This window comes from Malaclemys terrapin, chromosome 3, assembly GCF_027887155.1.
Source record: "Malaclemys terrapin pileata isolate rMalTer1 chromosome 3, rMalTer1.hap1, whole genome shotgun sequence".
Classification (NCBI taxonomy): domain Eukaryota; kingdom Metazoa; phylum Chordata; order Testudines; family Emydidae; genus Malaclemys; species Malaclemys terrapin.
Window position 1 is genome coordinate 201,862,657 of NC_071507.1, and position 16,345 is coordinate 201,879,001.

Sequence of the window (16,345 nt, forward strand, 5' to 3'; positions counted from 1 at the left end):
AGTTTAAATCCCCAAATTCTCAGTAATACCATGCCGGAGGATGAATGCTTTATAGATCTAAAATCTCTTAAACCTTCAGCCTGAGAAATACCGGCATTAGTACTGTAGCAGAAATGCTGCGGTACTGTTCTCTTCTTGGATTTTCTAATGCCTGTAGGACATAGCCTTTTGTTAAATTATAAAAGGCAGTTCTTTAACTTAAAAAATGCAGTGTTTGATTTTGAACTGAGAAAGCACTGAGAGCTTGATTTAGGGTTAAAGGTTAATTATCTCTGGCATTGTCAACACTAAGACCCCAGTTTGCTGTGGTTGCTCCCCTCCCCCTAAAGTTGCTTCTGCCAGCTGGAGATGGGCGGGACTGTGTAGTCATTAATGAAATATTGCCACCACACTAAGAGATCAATGGGATGTAATCTCACCATCTGGAAGCTCCATGGTGGTTCTGAGCTGATTTTTAAATGGCAAATGAGCAGACATAATGAGTTCATCTACTTTGTGCTAATGACTCTCCAAAAATTGATTGCTGCAGAATTAGCTCATTAATTCTATCATGAGTTTTTACTTCATTGATTTCCCCTCCCAGCCCCCCCACCCAAAAATGCCATTGATTACAATTCTGGTCTTTTGGGTTTATTTGTATTGTTGATATAGCGATTGGAAAACCTAAGAATGATGAACTGCTTACATGCAAAAGCCTATACAATAGTGTTCATTATTAGCTGTGTAGTTTTACCAACACACAGAAATCCCATAATGTTATGGGAGGGGAATGAGAATATACTGTTATACCCCTTAGTTTGCAGTGGGACTTCATAACCTGTTTACTACTACTGTGGTATTTGAGGTAGTCCTTCATAAATCTTGAAGTGCCTTTCAAAAATAGGTGGGCATTTTACAAATGGGGGAACTAAGCCATAGTGATTAAGTGACTTGAGGTCACCCATTGAGTCAGTGGCAGAGATGGGAATAGACCCCAGCCTCTTGCTTGGTTCACTGGCTCACAGCTGCCATTTTCCCTTCTCCCCTCATTATGATCCAACAACTGTAGATCTCTGAAACTCTGTATTGTCTTGCATTATGCTCTGAAGTTTAGCAAACGCAAGTTCTGACAAATCAAGGGAAAGAACAAGTTCCATAGTTGGGGTCCCTGAATAGAAAATTCCCCCTGCTATTAGTCCGCCAGCATTCAAATCTAGAGATTGCTTCATCTGATCTCATAGGGTCTGTCTAGATGGCGCAAAAAAAAAAAAAAAAAAAAAAAAAAAAAACTGTGACAGTGAGCTTCAGAGTCCAGGTCTGCAGACCTGGGCTCATGTTATGGCGCTAAAATTAGACCTTCAGGCTCTGGCTCTCAACCCCACTACGTCCCTGCCCTTCATAAGCCTTACTGTAGATTTAAACATCAGTTTGAGGGCAGAGGTTTGGATGACTTGGGGAAAGTGCTAATGCGATACAGAGCTATGCGTTTCCACATCACTAGTCCAGATGCAAGCCCATGCCAGCAGAGACTGAAAGGCCTTAGCTCATAGTTGTTAAGGAACCTTTGTGAAGTGAGTTGCTGAGTTCTACTCTAGTTAAGGATAGTTTAATGGTTAGTGCAATCTTAATGGCACTAGCCTGAGATTCGGGTTCAAGTCTCTGCTCCACTACAGACTTTCTGTGAAATCTTAGGCAAGTCACTTAGGCCATATTTGGGGGGGAGGGATAGCTCAGTGGTTTGAGCATTGGCCTGCTAAACCCAAGGTTGTGAGTTCAATCCTTGAGGGGGCCACTAGGGATCTGGAGCAAAATCAGTACTTGGTCCTGCTAGTGAAGGCAGGGGGCTGGACTTGATGACCTTTCAAGGTCCCTTCCAGTTCTAGGAGAAAGGATATCTCCATTAATTTAATTTAATTTAATTTAATGTCTAGATGAAAATTAAGTCAACCTATCTACTGCAGTAATTACATCACCTGTGCATGTCTACACGTTGCTCCTTGTGGCAGAAGTGCACGTCCTCAGCAGGAGCTATTCTATTGATTGTACTGTCAGTGTGGAGCATTGTGGGACAGCTCCTGAAAGCCAGTAACAGTCAACGTTTTCAAAAGTGCCTACCCAAAGTTATGTAGGAGCTGAGGCGCCTAAGTGAGTTGGGTGCTATTAGGGACTACTAACCAATTCTTTTCTTAAATTAAGAACTTTACTTATAACAATTTTGAAGCTTTCTGATTTTTTCAATGAATTTTAATTGAACCTCATTTTTTTTAAGTCCCACATTGCCAAAAAGGCAGCTTCCTTTTGATTTTGTTAGCACTATTTCAGATCCTCTCTATGGTTTTTCAGTTGTTTACTCCTCTTTGTAATTGGATGTTAGTGATTGAGAATCTTTTATGTCTCACTTGCATTTTCCATAAAAAAACCCAAAAACCTCACAGCATTGTGAAAAGTGTAAGTTCAAACCAGACGATCCAGACGAGGGGCTGGACCATCAGTGTGTTCACAGCTAATGCTGCAATTTTATTTAATCAATCATCCTGCCAGCAGGACACATTTTTAGATTAGTTTTCAGTACCCAAGACAACAGTGTCAAGGTGTCTGTTCCCTCATGTTTCCTTTTACTGTGTTTGGCAAGATGGTCTCTTGGGGTCAAATAGCTACTGTCAGTTAGAAGTCTGTAACTGATGTGCATGCATTTGTAGCTGCTTCCATGTGCCATGTGTCAAAGTGCAAAGAGTTGGAAATCATGCAGAGCTATGTTAGGGCAGGAAACTTCATGACTGCATCTCTCAGGGATTCTGAGTTTGGCTTGAGAGCCGTCCCTGTTTAATCCTCTAGTTATTTACACCACTTGATCCTGACCAAGGGTGGCTATTTGAAGTAGACAGGCACAATGAAATGAGGCTGGGTAGTTTTATCTTGATGAATGGGAACAAACAGAAACTAGATGCTTTTTTGCAATACTTTCACAATAAAAACCAAAATTCTCTGAAGCATCTGGTACTAGTCACTGCCAGAGACAGGATACAGGACTAAATAGGAATCGCCATAGCAGATCAATGATCTGTGTTCCCAATACTGATGTGTTCTTAGGGTCAGATCTTCCAAATCTTGCTCATTTATGTAGTTCTGGTGACTTCATTGACTCCAATAACATTATTTGCATAGGTAAAGGCTAGTCCCAAACAATAATTTTAAAATTACACATAGTTACATAACATAGTTTCTGGGAAATTGCCAAGAGTTCACTGCTACATTTGTGCTTTATTTTGATCTGAAGTCCTGCATTAAGTACCATGGTTTTGAATGCAAGAAGTGGCTTTTCCACTTTGTTGAAATAGTTTTTTCTGAACTCAGCAAAGTTTCTTCTCAAAAATCTTGCTGAAGGTAAGACGGAGGGATATAAAATCTCCTATTGTTTTCTATAGGTAACAGCAAAACTCTTGAAAGACACTGCTATGTTTGCTGATTTTTCTTTACCAGTTATGTCACCCAAAAGATCCCCTATGGCTTAAAAGAAATTTTAAAATATTAAGTGTCTGATCTGTAAGTGACTGAATTGGAATGTTTTTAATACACTCTGGTTGTGTAAATCCATTGACTCTAACCTGGAGCCAAATATCACCGATGGGGGAAGAGCTGGGGCTCTCACTCGGAGTTCTTGCTTCCTCCCATTTCTTCCCTTTAATACTTCAGTATTTGTATCCTAAATAAATAATATTATGGTTTACCTAGAGGCAATAGCAGGTTCCAAATCTCCTGGCAAGTTCTCTCTACCTGTCACTGTGGTATCTAAGCTTCATTGATTTCAGCTGGAATTGCGCACATGAATGAGGGAGTAGATTTGGATTCCTTCTGTGCCTTTCCGTATCATCAAAGGTGGCAGTGCAGCAAAGGTGTACAATAGAGCCTCAAAGATACGAACCCAGAGTTACGGACTGACTGGTCAATCGGACACCATGTGAAACTTGAAGTAACCAATCAAGCAGCAGCAAAGACACATGCTCCCCTCCAAAAAAAAAAAAAAAAAAAAAACCAAATACTGTACTGTGCCTGTATTGCATCTTAAAGGTAGGCACATCTGGGTTGCCTGTCCCCATCCCCGCCCCCTACGCACGGGGCAGCCACTTACAGCAAGATGGTGGGGCTGCCAGCCCACAGCAGTCGGAGCCAGTAGAGCAGGAGCAGCTCTGGGGTCTGTGACGCTTTCACCCTCCCCCAAGGAGCAGGCTGCGCTGCTTTTACCCCCTCTCCTGGGCGGGAGGGAGACACACATCCCGCTGGGAGAGGGAGAAGCTTGCAAACTCATGCCAGCGCTGAATAGGGAGCTCAGCTGCTGCTGAAACCTGGCCTGGAGTGTCAGCTGCTGGATCGGGGGCCTGAATTGTGCTTTGTTCAGAGTTACGAACATTTCAGAATTACAGACAACCTCCATTCCCAAGATGTCCGTAACTCTGAGGTTCTACCGTATACTCCACCCTTTTGGGGAGAGATGTCATATGCTGCTTAGCAGTTGTATCTGCAGTTAATGAAAGAACATCCTTGACTGGTACTGAAGGAAGCAGCCCCATCTGGTCCTCTTTGGGCTGGAATGATTGGAGCTGTGTTGCTGACTTTAGGTGAAATTTTGGGGGTTTGGCAGAGCCATGTAACTTTTTTTTCCTATTCCTTCCTTTAAGGCCTCTGTACACTAACCAAGGAAATTGTTTTAGCACCTTTATAACCAGATCATGTTTGAGTAACATTCTGTATAGAACTCAGAACTTAGAGGAAAGTCCTCACAATTTGCCTGGGCTGCTTTATGCTCAAGGCAGCATATTGTGCAATCCTAAAAGGAAGTCATTTTTCCTGCAGAGCCTCTGAGAGGAGGTTTTACCATAATTAGAATTGCACTTGGCACGTTAATGGATTGAAACAATCTGGGAATTTCACTCTGTATACCTAAGCTGAGTTTTACTATATCATATTGCATGTTCCACTGAATGCATTTAAGTAGGTTTGGAATAATTAGGTTTTTATCAGTAAATGTCAGTTAATGTTGAATTCACTGTACACACATAAGCTTACGAAAAAATACTTCTATCTGTGATAATAAAAATCTACAGATAGGCAAAGTAAGAAAAATTCGGCTTGAGAACATATTAGAGGTTGATTTAAGGATACTTACTTTTTATGTTTTAACATGCGTTATTGACAGTTTGTGTTTTAACAGTTATAAAACTTTAATTCTTTGAATCCCAACATCTACTGTCATGAAATAATTGACTCACCCCTTCGTCCCCACACCCCCTGCTGTAGGCTAATGCCCCCCCCCCCATGGTTTCCCATAACTGTGAAAAAGTAGATTGATAAAAATTGAGGACAAAATCCTTAAACCCCAAATTTTGCACAATTGTGAAAATTTAAATTGATAATTGGAAAAAATGCTTAAAAATAAACATTGATATTATCTGTCAAAATCTTTAATAATCTTAAAATTATCTTATTTTCACTTAATCTGTTGTCTAGTGAGCAGTGGTTAAAGATTCTTTTGAGATGCTGTATTTGTATATTCCTGTGTGGCAGGATTGAGTCAGAAAAGTATATTTATGGTCTGTCTTTGTGCTGAAAAGGGCATTGAGCATGTACATAATTAAACATCTTTTTCACCGAGTTTAAGTATAATTCAGATTCCTTCCTCTTTTTCTAATCTGCTAGCGAGGTATCGTTCAGGATTCATGTTCCCTCACCTTTTATTCCGTTCACTCTTGGTATTTATACTGCATTTAGCACCATTGTACCTGACCCCATATAAAAATATACTTAACTCTGACAGACTGGTAACCTTAGGTCCTCTTCTCCCCTTCCCACAGACAAGCAGATGGGTTTTTACTATAGAAATGCTAGGATAAAAAGTTGGATATTACATTTGTCCTGAATTCACTGAGAGTCATGATCATTCTGACTTCTTGTGGGAGGACAACTGAAGACCCCATTAAATTCACTAGGGACCTATGCCAATTATACCTGGAAGCACTTAGGTGAAATACTTAAGTGATGGATACTCTAGAAAACACTAAAATAGGATAGAGTTCTGTAGTCACAGGCCAGCTGACAATAAAGTTCTATCCCCTTTCTCTACAAGTCCTCCCTCTTCTAGCATAGGTGACATTCCTGATGAGCTTAAGGCAAACAGTGAGAGATCCCAGTCCCATTCCATTAAGGACCTTAAATGTAATTCCTTATTCAATGTAGTGTAGAGATGGGATCATAGTGGTGATATGCTTACGCTGATCTGTGTTTAACAGGCAGGCTGCCACATGCCATGCCTGGTGGAGATTTTCAGCATCAGTGTTTTCATTCCCAGTTAGTGTTCCAACTGTGTTGGCAGGGTATTTGGTTTTGTGGACTGTGCTGTTCAGAGCAACTATGGTCTTTGGGTTAATAGAGTTGCTTCAGTCTAAACTCTCAAAGCAAATCTGAGGCAGGATTTTTCAGCCACGCAGAGCAGGGCTTGGTTTAAAGCCAAGTCTTGTGAATAATTCAAGCACTTTCAAGAAAATTCTTATTATGTTCACTACTTTAAAAACTCCAATTAACTGTGTTCATTTAAAAAAAGTCTCCTCAATCCAGTGTGTGTGTGTGTGACTCTCTTACCCCATTATTGATGGATGATTCTGGACTATGTCCTCTTCAGCAGAATACAGATGCATCATTTTGAGCGATGGGAATGTTGGGCTTTGTCTGGGTAGCTTCACCTGAAAAAGGCCCATCAGTTGGCTGGGTGGAAACTGTGTTGTAGATTTATATGATGCCTGTGCAGCAGTGAGTAGTAAAGAGAAGACTCACATCACCAAGATCTTTACACCAGTCACATCTTGTAAACATGTATTATAGACACACTAAATGATGTTGCTTCTCTAACCTGTGACCCATTGTGATATATAACCAAGTTATCTGTGAGAAGTTGAAACTGTGTATTGTTTTGTTAGTTGCCGCTTTGATTTCTCTTGGCACTGTGCACTTACTATCCTTTTCTTGACCAGGAGGATGGCAGTATAACCCTGCTAGTTTATGTGTATTCTCATGACTTGGGATTTGTATCCATATAGATTCTCCTATATGGTCCTTTTCATTATGAAATTCTCATTAGATACTATGGAATCTTTCATGTATAGTGCTATTCCCCTGTGTCTATGACCTTTCCTTCCTGTATGATTTTTAGCCAGTTATTAGTGTCCCATTCTTCTATTTTTTCGCCATGTTTCAGTAATGCATGTTATGTTAAGCTTATCTTCTGTTGTCAGGGATTCCAATTGGGGGGAGGGATAGCTCAGTGGTTTGAGCATTGGCCTGCTAAACCCAGGGTTGTGAGCTCAATCCTTGAGGGGGCCACTTAGGCATCTGGGGCAAAATCAGTACTTGGTCCTGCTAGTGAAGGCAGGTGGTTAATACATTTAAATCTTTGTCTTTGCACCATTTTCTCATCCATGAATTGAAGCCCTGGCGTTCCCCTGTATAGTTGGACCTGTGTGTGGAACTGGTGTTTGGGAGAGCTGGCAGTTTCTCAGAGAGACCCATATTAAAGGTGTTGCAGTAAATTTCCAGATACAAAGGAAAGATAACAAGACTAGTAAGAGGCCAATATTGCTCCATCAGAAGTTCTTCAATGACCTGAAAATCAAAAAGGAATCCTACAAATAGCGGAAACATGGAGAAATTGCTGAGGATGAAATAGCACATGCACATAGGAAAAAAATCAGAATGGCTAAGGCCTTGGCTACACTGGTGCTGTACAGCGCTGCAACTTGCTGCACTCAGGGGTGTGAAAAAACACACCCCTGGGCGCAGCGAGTACAGCGCTGTAAAGCGCCAGTGTAATCAGTGCCTGCAGTGCTGCACGCTCGCTCGCAGTGCTGCAAGGTACTCCCCTCGGAGAGTTGGAGTGTAGTCGCTGGCGGCGCGACTACACTCGCGTTGCTGTGAAGTCCCGAGTGTAGCCAAGGCCTTAGGCACAAAATGAATTACACGTAGCAAGAGACATAAAAGAAACTTCACCAGAAAGGTGAATTATGACCAGATGCTTAACACAATTAATATTAACAACAAGGGGGAAGAAAGGCAAGCCAAAATAGGGAAAGTACAAAGAATATTTAGATAAGTTAGATATATTCAAGTCAACATGGCCTGATGAAATGCACCCTAGGATACTTAAGGAACTAGCTGAAGCAACTTCTGAACTGTTAGCAATTTATCTTTGAGAACTCATGGAGGACAGGTGGTCCCAGAGGACTGAAGAAGGTCAAACATAGTACTTTTGTTTAAAAGGGGGAACAAAGGGGATGTGAGGAATTGTGGACCAGTCAGCCTAACTTCGATACCTAACTAGCATACTGGAACAAATTATTAAACAATCAGTTTGTAAGCACCTAAAGGATAATAAGTAATACCCAACATGGAGTTGTCAAGAACAAATCATGTACAACCAACTTAATGTCCTACTTTCACAGGGTTACTAGCCTAGTGGATGGGGGAAGCTGTAGATGTGATATATCTTGATTTCATTAGGGCTTTTGACACTGTCCCAAACTAGGGAAATGTGGACTAGATGAAATTACTATAAGGCGGGTGCAAAAGTGGTTGAAAGACTTACTCAGAAAATAGTTATCCCTGGTTCACTGTCAGACTGGAAGGACTTATCTAGTGGGGTCCCCCAAGGTTCCGTCCTCAGTCCAATACTATTCAGTATTTTCATTAATGACTTGGATAATGGAGTGGAGTATATACCTATCAAATTTGCAGTTGACACCAAACTGGAAGGGGTTGCTAGCACTTTGGAGGACAGGATTAGAATTCAAAATGACCTTAACAAATAAGAGAATTGGTGTGAAATCAGATGAAATTTACTAAAGACAGGTGCAAAGGACTACACTTAGGAAGGAAATATCAAATGCACAGATACAAAATGGGGAATACGTGGCTAAGCGGTAGTGCATCTGAAAACAATCTGGTGGTTACAGTGGATCACAAACTGAATATGAGTCAACATGATGCAGTTGTGAAAAAGGCATATATAATTCTGGGGAGTGTTAACAGGAGAATAACATGTGAAACATGGGTGGTCATTGTGCTGCTCTACTCGGCAGTAGCGAGGACTCAGCTGGAGTACTGTGTCCAGTTCTGGGTGCCTTTAAGAAGGATGTGAACAAATTGGAGAGAGTCCAGAGGAAAGCTACAAAAATAAGAGGTTTAGGAAATCTGGCCTGTTGAGGAAAAATTAAAAAAAAAACAAAAAAAAACCTGGGCATGTTTAGTCTTGAGAAAAGAAGACTGATGGGGGACCCGATAGTAGCCTTCATATATGTTATGGGCTGTTATAAAAAGGATGGTGAGCAATTGTTTTCCATGTCCACTGAAGATAGAAAAAGAAGTAATGGGCTTAATCTGCAGCAAGGAGATTTAGGTTAGATATTAGGAAAAATTTTGTAACTATATGAATTGTTAAGTATTGGAATAGTTTACTAGGGGGTGTTGTAAAATCCCTGTTATTACAGGTTTTTAAAGAACAGGTTAAACAAACACCTGTCAGAGATGGTCTAGGTATACTCAGTGCAAGAGGTTGGAGTAGATGAGCTCTAAAGATCCTTTACAGCCCTACATTTCTATGAGTATAAGGGTCCCAGCAACAAGTGAAGATTGCAATTGTATGCAAGGTCTTAGATGAAATTTTGAAAGAGATAGTAGTTAAGGACATAAAAGTAAACAGTAATTGGACAAAATACAGCATGGTTACAAAAGGTAGATCATGCCAGACCAACCTGATCTTTCTTTGAGAAGGTAACCGATTTTCTAGACAAAGGAAATACAGTAGATCTACCTGGATTTCAGTAAAGCATTTGATATAGTTCCAAATGGGAAATCATTAGTAAATTGGAGAAGATGGGAATTAATACAAGAATTGAAAGGTGGATAAGGAACTGGATAAAGGGGAGACCACAGTGGGCCATATTGTAAGGTGAACTGTCAGTCTGGAGGGTGGTTGCTAGTGGATTTCCTCAGGAATCAGTGTTGGGACCAATTTTATTTAACATTTTCATTAATGGCCTTAGCACCAACAATGGGAGTGTGCTAATAAAATTTGCAGATGACATAAAGTTGGAGGTGTTGCCAGTATGGAGGAGGACAAGAATATCATACACGATTTGGGCAACCTTGAATACTGGAGTAATAGAAATGGGATGAAATGTTGTAGTGCAAGTCATGCATTTAGGGACTAAGAACTAGAATTTGTGCTTTAAGCTAGGGACTTATTAATTGGAAGCAACGGAGCAGTAGACCTGAGTGTATTGGTGACTATTGGCCACCAATATGATGCTGCTGTGAAAAATCCTGGGTTGCATCAGGCAAGGTATCTAGTAGAGATAGGGAAGAGTTATTATTACCATTATACAAGGCACTGATAAGACCTCATCTGGAACACTGCAGTTCTGGTCTCCCATGTTTAAGAAAGCCACTCCCAGTCACTACAAAAAGTAATTTTCCCTCTGTTGATATTCACCCTTTCTTGTCAACTGTTTGGAATAGGCCACATCCACCCTGTTTGAATTAGCCTTGTTAGCACTGACCCCACACTTGGTAAAGCAACTCCCATCTTTTCATGTGCTGTAATATATATACCTGCCTACTGTGTTTTTCACTCCATGCATCTGATGAAGTGGGTTTTAGCCCACGAAAGCTTATGCCCAAATAAATGTGTTAGTCTCTAAGGCGCCACAAAGACTCCTCGGTTTTTTTGCTGATACAGACTAACACGGCTATCCCTCTGAATACTTCACCAGCGGTATTAGCATCTTTGCAGTGCTTTGCAAACATCCAACTCTGTAGAGATGCTATGTATTTAAGTAGTTCGGTAACAATACTAAAAATAAAGTCCAAGGAAAGTGCTTTTACATGAACATCCCAAAGAATTAACATGGCTGAAGCAAACTTACTCTGAATGTTGTGCATGTGGTTATAGAAGGGTTGATAATTGGACTGATTAAGTCTCTAAGTAGTAATGTACTTAATTCCTGGATAGGGAAAGAGTAAGTTCCTAAGTGCCACATTTTCCAGGAACTGACTGGAGGGACAAGGTTAGAAACAAAGAAGTTTAAGGGTTTCTTTCTTTAAGCAGTGCCAGGTATTTTCTGTCCCTGTCAGCCAGACTGACTACCAACGATTCTATAATGCACTCAGAAGGGTTTGTCTGTCTGTTTGTCCTTCCTTGTCCCTCATTTGGTGACTAATGCCTGCATCTGTGTGTAATTAGAGATAGGGTGGGGGCGGCTGTTATTACTCTCTCCTGTAATGTTGTCCCTCCGCTGGATGTTATTGAAAAGCCAGTGTTCTTCCAGGGCATTGGGCTAATCCTGGAGTTGGTCACCACAGGATCTAATTAAGGAAGAAAAGAAGAAGGAGGGAGAAGAGCCTGTTTAAGAACAATAGCATTCTAAAGCCTCCCCTTTAATGAGGAAATTGAATTTGTGACTGTGGAGCCCACTTGTACTTTTAAAGTGGATCCAAGCATATTTATGTGAGCGAAGACAGAGCTTGCTGGGTTTCAGGGCTCTTCAGCAGTCTGTAATGATGTCTGCAGCTGCACCTCTGCCTCTCAAGAGCTTGTCTTTGCTTTGTGTTAAACTTGTCCTAAGTTGAGCTCTTGATACTTAGGAACATTAAATGGTTATTCTAATTGTAGCCCTCCATCCCTGCTCACAATCTTCCTCTTCACAGCAGGAAGGGTAGGTGTGTTGCTCTGTTCAGCTGTTTTACCACGTTCCTATACCTCTGTCTCCAAAAGCAGAGCACAATCTTTCCAGAATGCTAATGACTGACTACCCCCAGCCCATCCATGGCGGCAGCCTGGAAGGCCAGTGGCTAGGATTTACCCCAAGGAATTTAGGTACCTGACTCCCATTCATTTTGACTTTCTGAGAGTTGGGCATTTTTCTCTCTCAGGTCCATTGGAAAATGCTAGTCACTGTGCCTTAGCATCAAGTTGTAAGAGAGTAGGTGAGCTTGCTTTAGTAAACTATCTACCTGTCTGGTTTATAAATTAACCCTGAAGAGATTCAGTCATCCCCAGGCAGAGGTTGCCTAGAGACTAGCTAAGTTCCAAAGATTTTGTGAGGCATTATGCAGGGGGAGGTGATGGGATGCTGGCCACTATGCTGGGGACCGTAGGCTGGTGAAGGTCTCCACATAGTATGCCTGCTTCCTTCCTGTTGTCCCAGCCTAGCATAATACAGCTTGGGGGGAGGGAGGGCTTGTTCACGTAACAGAGGGTCAGACATAGCCCTCCCCCAGCAGTGATGTGCACACCAGGTTGCTCTGCAGTTTATCCGAAACCTCATTGTTCAAATGTCTCCAGAACCCTTCAGAAAAACAGGACTATAGTGTGTAGCTTTGCTGGACTCTCCTCTATTACATATCTCATCAGTTGTCTGCATATCTCTGATTTCCAGGGCATGATCTCTTGCCATATATCACTGCACTGATGAGTTTTGTCCCTCTATTTTGTTGCAGGAGTTGGCACCAGGAATTATTACAGGAAGATTGGCTATGAGCTAGAAGGGCCATATATGGTGAAAAGGTTGGACTGATGCCCTTAACAAGAGGCACAGGAACCCCATCTTCATACCAGACGTGCTGCTGGGAGCAGGGAAGAGATGATGCTGACTAACCCTGGCAAGAAAGCTCAGGGGAGGAATACAAGCTTAAAACCGAGGTCTGCTTGTTGCTAAGTATTTGTTATGCTGGAGACCCCAGCCATAAATTGAAATCTGTACTGGGAGGGACCCAATATTATTCTCCTGAGAGACCATCCATAGTCATTTGCAGTGGGGATCTCATGAGAGAGCCACTCGTCTTATTAGCTGACATGATACTGCTGGAGTTGGTGCAATAGTGCATTGAAACAAGCAGAGTTGTGCTGTTTTTCTGATTGAAGGTTCTCGTTTTAGGGGGCCCAGTTGAACATCTTGCTCATGTTCTGTCCGCATTTCCATTATGATGTCACTAGCATCATGTTTAAAACTTAGGCATGGAAAGCTTGCAGTCAGTTGAAATTGGGCTTGTAAGTTACTCGGGAAGCATAAATACTGTATTATTATTTTATGCGTCTGTTTTTAAATTGGGCTGGCTGTCTTCTCTCCATACTGAGTAACAAGATTTAATTATTTTGGGGTAGATGTGTGTGGTGGGGGCAGAGTGGTTTGCAAACAGTTTGGATATTGTCAAGATTTTGAGATTCACATTTTGACTAACTCTGCACTAGGGCAGAGTCTGAATTTTGGATCATTCCAGCAATGAGAGATTCTAAGAAAAGTCTTTTCAGAAGAATCAGAATAAGTGTCCGATGTGAGACAAAGCTACAAACCTCAGTGCGTAAAGGCTATGTGTTCAGCTCATTTACTCACTATTGCCTACTCCCCTATATTGGGGAATCCTGGGGTACAGTAGGTTTATAAGTGCTCTTTGTGCTGCAATATTTGAGCACTCAGAAATATATTTTTTAAAAGCATTATGCTAGATTTTAGCTGCTTGACTCATTAAAGTCAATGGGAGCCATGCAGCAAAAATTGAATGGAATGCATTAGAATGTGTCTCTGCATGATAGGAGAGAAGCAGCTTGAACTCTTTTATAGTCTTTCGACCTGAAATGGGGTTGAAATCAAGGGAAGCCATGTGTACCGAGCTCAGCATTTTACACATGCTACTCTTATAAATGAATCTGCCACAAGTCTTCTGGAAACTTCAGGTGTAATAGCTGCTCATAGACAGATGTGATTAACTTGAAGAGAGTTCCTGCAGTTGTGTTTCAATGCTGTTCATTAACTATGACTGCCACCAGGATCTATTGCCGCTTCAGAACATTGGCTTCTGGGGGTCATGGGCTAAGAGCTGCTCTGACGTCTGCTGACGCACACCTAACCAAGGAAGGGGAGAAATATGGGCAGGCTGTAGACATGCATTCTTTCTGGAGAGAATCTTTTAATAGAATTGTGTAAAGAATAGCTGACAATAAACTTTATATTATTAAAGTGTGAACTTCTTAAAGGTGTCCTGCGTTTTAAGGCTTCAGTGACTAAAATGCATCCAGACAAGTTTAACTCAGAGGTAGGAAAATTCCATGCCATTTTTGCTTTCTAATGGTGTATACAGACAGCCTGCTTTTCAAATAAGAAAAGGGTGGTTTGCGGGGCGGGGAATTTGTGCTTGTTTTTTTTTACAAGACTTTTCTATTTTGCAAGTCTCTGTGGTAACTGAAGAACTGGTAGAATTCTGACGTAAATACAGATGAAATCAAACCTGATTCATTGAAGGAGGATGATTTTTATTCAGAACGTTTAAAATTCTCTTTGAGGGATAGTTTGTTTTATTATCACCTGTTTAGCTTACATGACTCATATACACTTGGAATAAAAATAAAACTCTTGCTTTAAGATTCAACAACTCTTCCCACTATCCTTTAAATAAGGGCTGAGAGTGCTCACAATGCACATTTCTGAAACCTTCAGGTCTTCCAGCAAAACCAGGGAAGACCAGATTTGACATCTTTCAAGCCACTTGCTTGCTTCATCAAGAAGCATCAAAAGGTACAAAACCCATGGTCTAGTTTTCCTTTTACAGGTCACCTCATGGCTCTCTGTTATGTCTTGCTCTGCTTCTGCCAGAACACAGATTCATTAGCCCCTCTTGGCCACGCCCTGATTACACAGATACCTAGAACCAGTGTTATAATGGAACCTTTTGCACTCAGCATTCCACAAAATAGCAACCCATTGATGTTAGCAGCAGCATCCTGTGCAAGTTGTAGTTTGAGTAATCAAATTTTGCTGCGCTGAATTCTCCTGACAGTTTCAAGTGGACAAAGTTTTCTTCATTTCTTGGCCTAAACCCTTGTGTGACATTGCTGTGCACAAATCAGCTGCTACATTGCACCCTAAAGCAGGGGTGGGCAAACTTTTTGGCCTGAGGGCCACATCTGGGTATGGAAATCGCATGGTGGGCCATGAATGCTCACGAAATTGGGTGTGGGAGGGGGTGAGGGCTTCAGCTGCGGGCTCTGGAGTGGGGCCAGAAATGAGGAGTTCAGGGTGCAGGAGGGGGCTCTGGACTGGGACGGGGTTTGGGTGCAGGGAGGTGGGGTGAGGGGTCTGGCTGGGGGTGCAGGCTCTGCAGTGGGACTGGGGGTGAGGGGTTAGGGGTGCAGGAGGGTGCTCCGGGCTGGGACCGAGCGGTTCAGAGGGTGGGAGGAGGGTCAGGGTTGGAGCAGAGGGTTGAGGCGTGGGAGGGGCTCAATGGTGTAGGCTCCGGGCGGCGCTTACCTCAAGCAGCTCCCAGAAGCAGTGGCATGTCCCCCCTCCCGCTCCTACGTGGAGGCACGGCCAAGCGGCTCTGCGCACTGTCCTGACTGCGGACGCTGCCCCGCAGCTCCCATTGGCCACAGTTCCCGGCCAATGGAAGCCACAGGGGGCAGCGCTTGGGGCGGGGGTAATGTGCGGAGCTCCCTGGCTGCCCCTATGCGTAGGAGCTGGAGGGGGGGGACATGCTGCTGCTTCCAGGAGCCATGCGGAGTGGGGAAAGCTCCTGACCCTGCTCCCCGGCTGGAGCGCCAGAGCGGGGCAAGCCCCAGACCCCCCTCCTCGGCGGGAGCTCGAGGGCCGGATTGAAACATCTGGAGAGACAGATGCGGCCCCCCGGCTGTAGTTTGCCCAACTGTGCCCTAAGGGGAGCTGCCCTTCAACGGTGGATAGTGATTCCTTAATTCTGTTTTTAAAAGCATTTGGGAACCTATACGTTGGAGTTTATTTTGTAAATATATAATCTCTGTTCTATTCTAGATAGATTTTTATACCATGCTCATTGTCGTAGTATCTGAGCACCTTCCAGCAGTGCATTAAGTAATGTGACTACACATCTGTCACATGTTGTTTGTTCTCTCATCCTCTTCCCAGAGGGGGAAGTGTTTGCAGCGGAGTATCTTGGTTTGGTAGGGTTTTTTATTTATTAAATAAATATACCTGTTGCTGTGTGTTTATATTAAGGAAGGAAAGGTCAAAGAAATGCACCTTGCAGTTGGAAAAGTGGTGACATTAGAGATGGTCTTTAGTTCCTGGGGAAGTTCATTCCACAGTCTCGGATCACCCCCCGAGAAAGGTCTGTCTGCCACACAGATGAGCTTTATTCTTATTGTTGAGAGTTCCATTGTGCCAGAGGAGCTAAGTTGTCAACCATGGTCTTCGCCCTGGACCTTTAGATAGTCTTTTAGGTATCCTGGATCCAAACTATGGAGCGCTTTGAATATAAGGACCAAGACCTTGAACTTCATTCAAAATCTGTGGGAAGC

The 16,345-nt window shown here is 42.5% G+C and overlaps 1 protein-coding gene across 3 annotated transcripts in view; it reads left to right on the forward strand.

Annotated features, from left to right (window-relative positions):
• The window catches only part of ELP3 (elongator acetyltransferase complex subunit 3), a 131,490-nt gene extending 117,447 nt beyond the window's left edge, over positions 1-14,043 (forward strand). For all 3 annotated transcript variants that reach the window (XM_054023191.1, XM_054023190.1, XM_054023192.1), the window contains one exon: positions 12,520-14,043. In XM_054023191.1, the coding sequence (XP_053879166.1) occupies positions 12,520-12,596 (77 nt within the window). In that variant the 3' untranslated portion in view covers positions 12,597-14,043. The remainder of the gene's footprint in view (positions 1-12,519) is intronic.
• Positions 14,044-16,345: the final 2,302 nt, after the last annotated feature.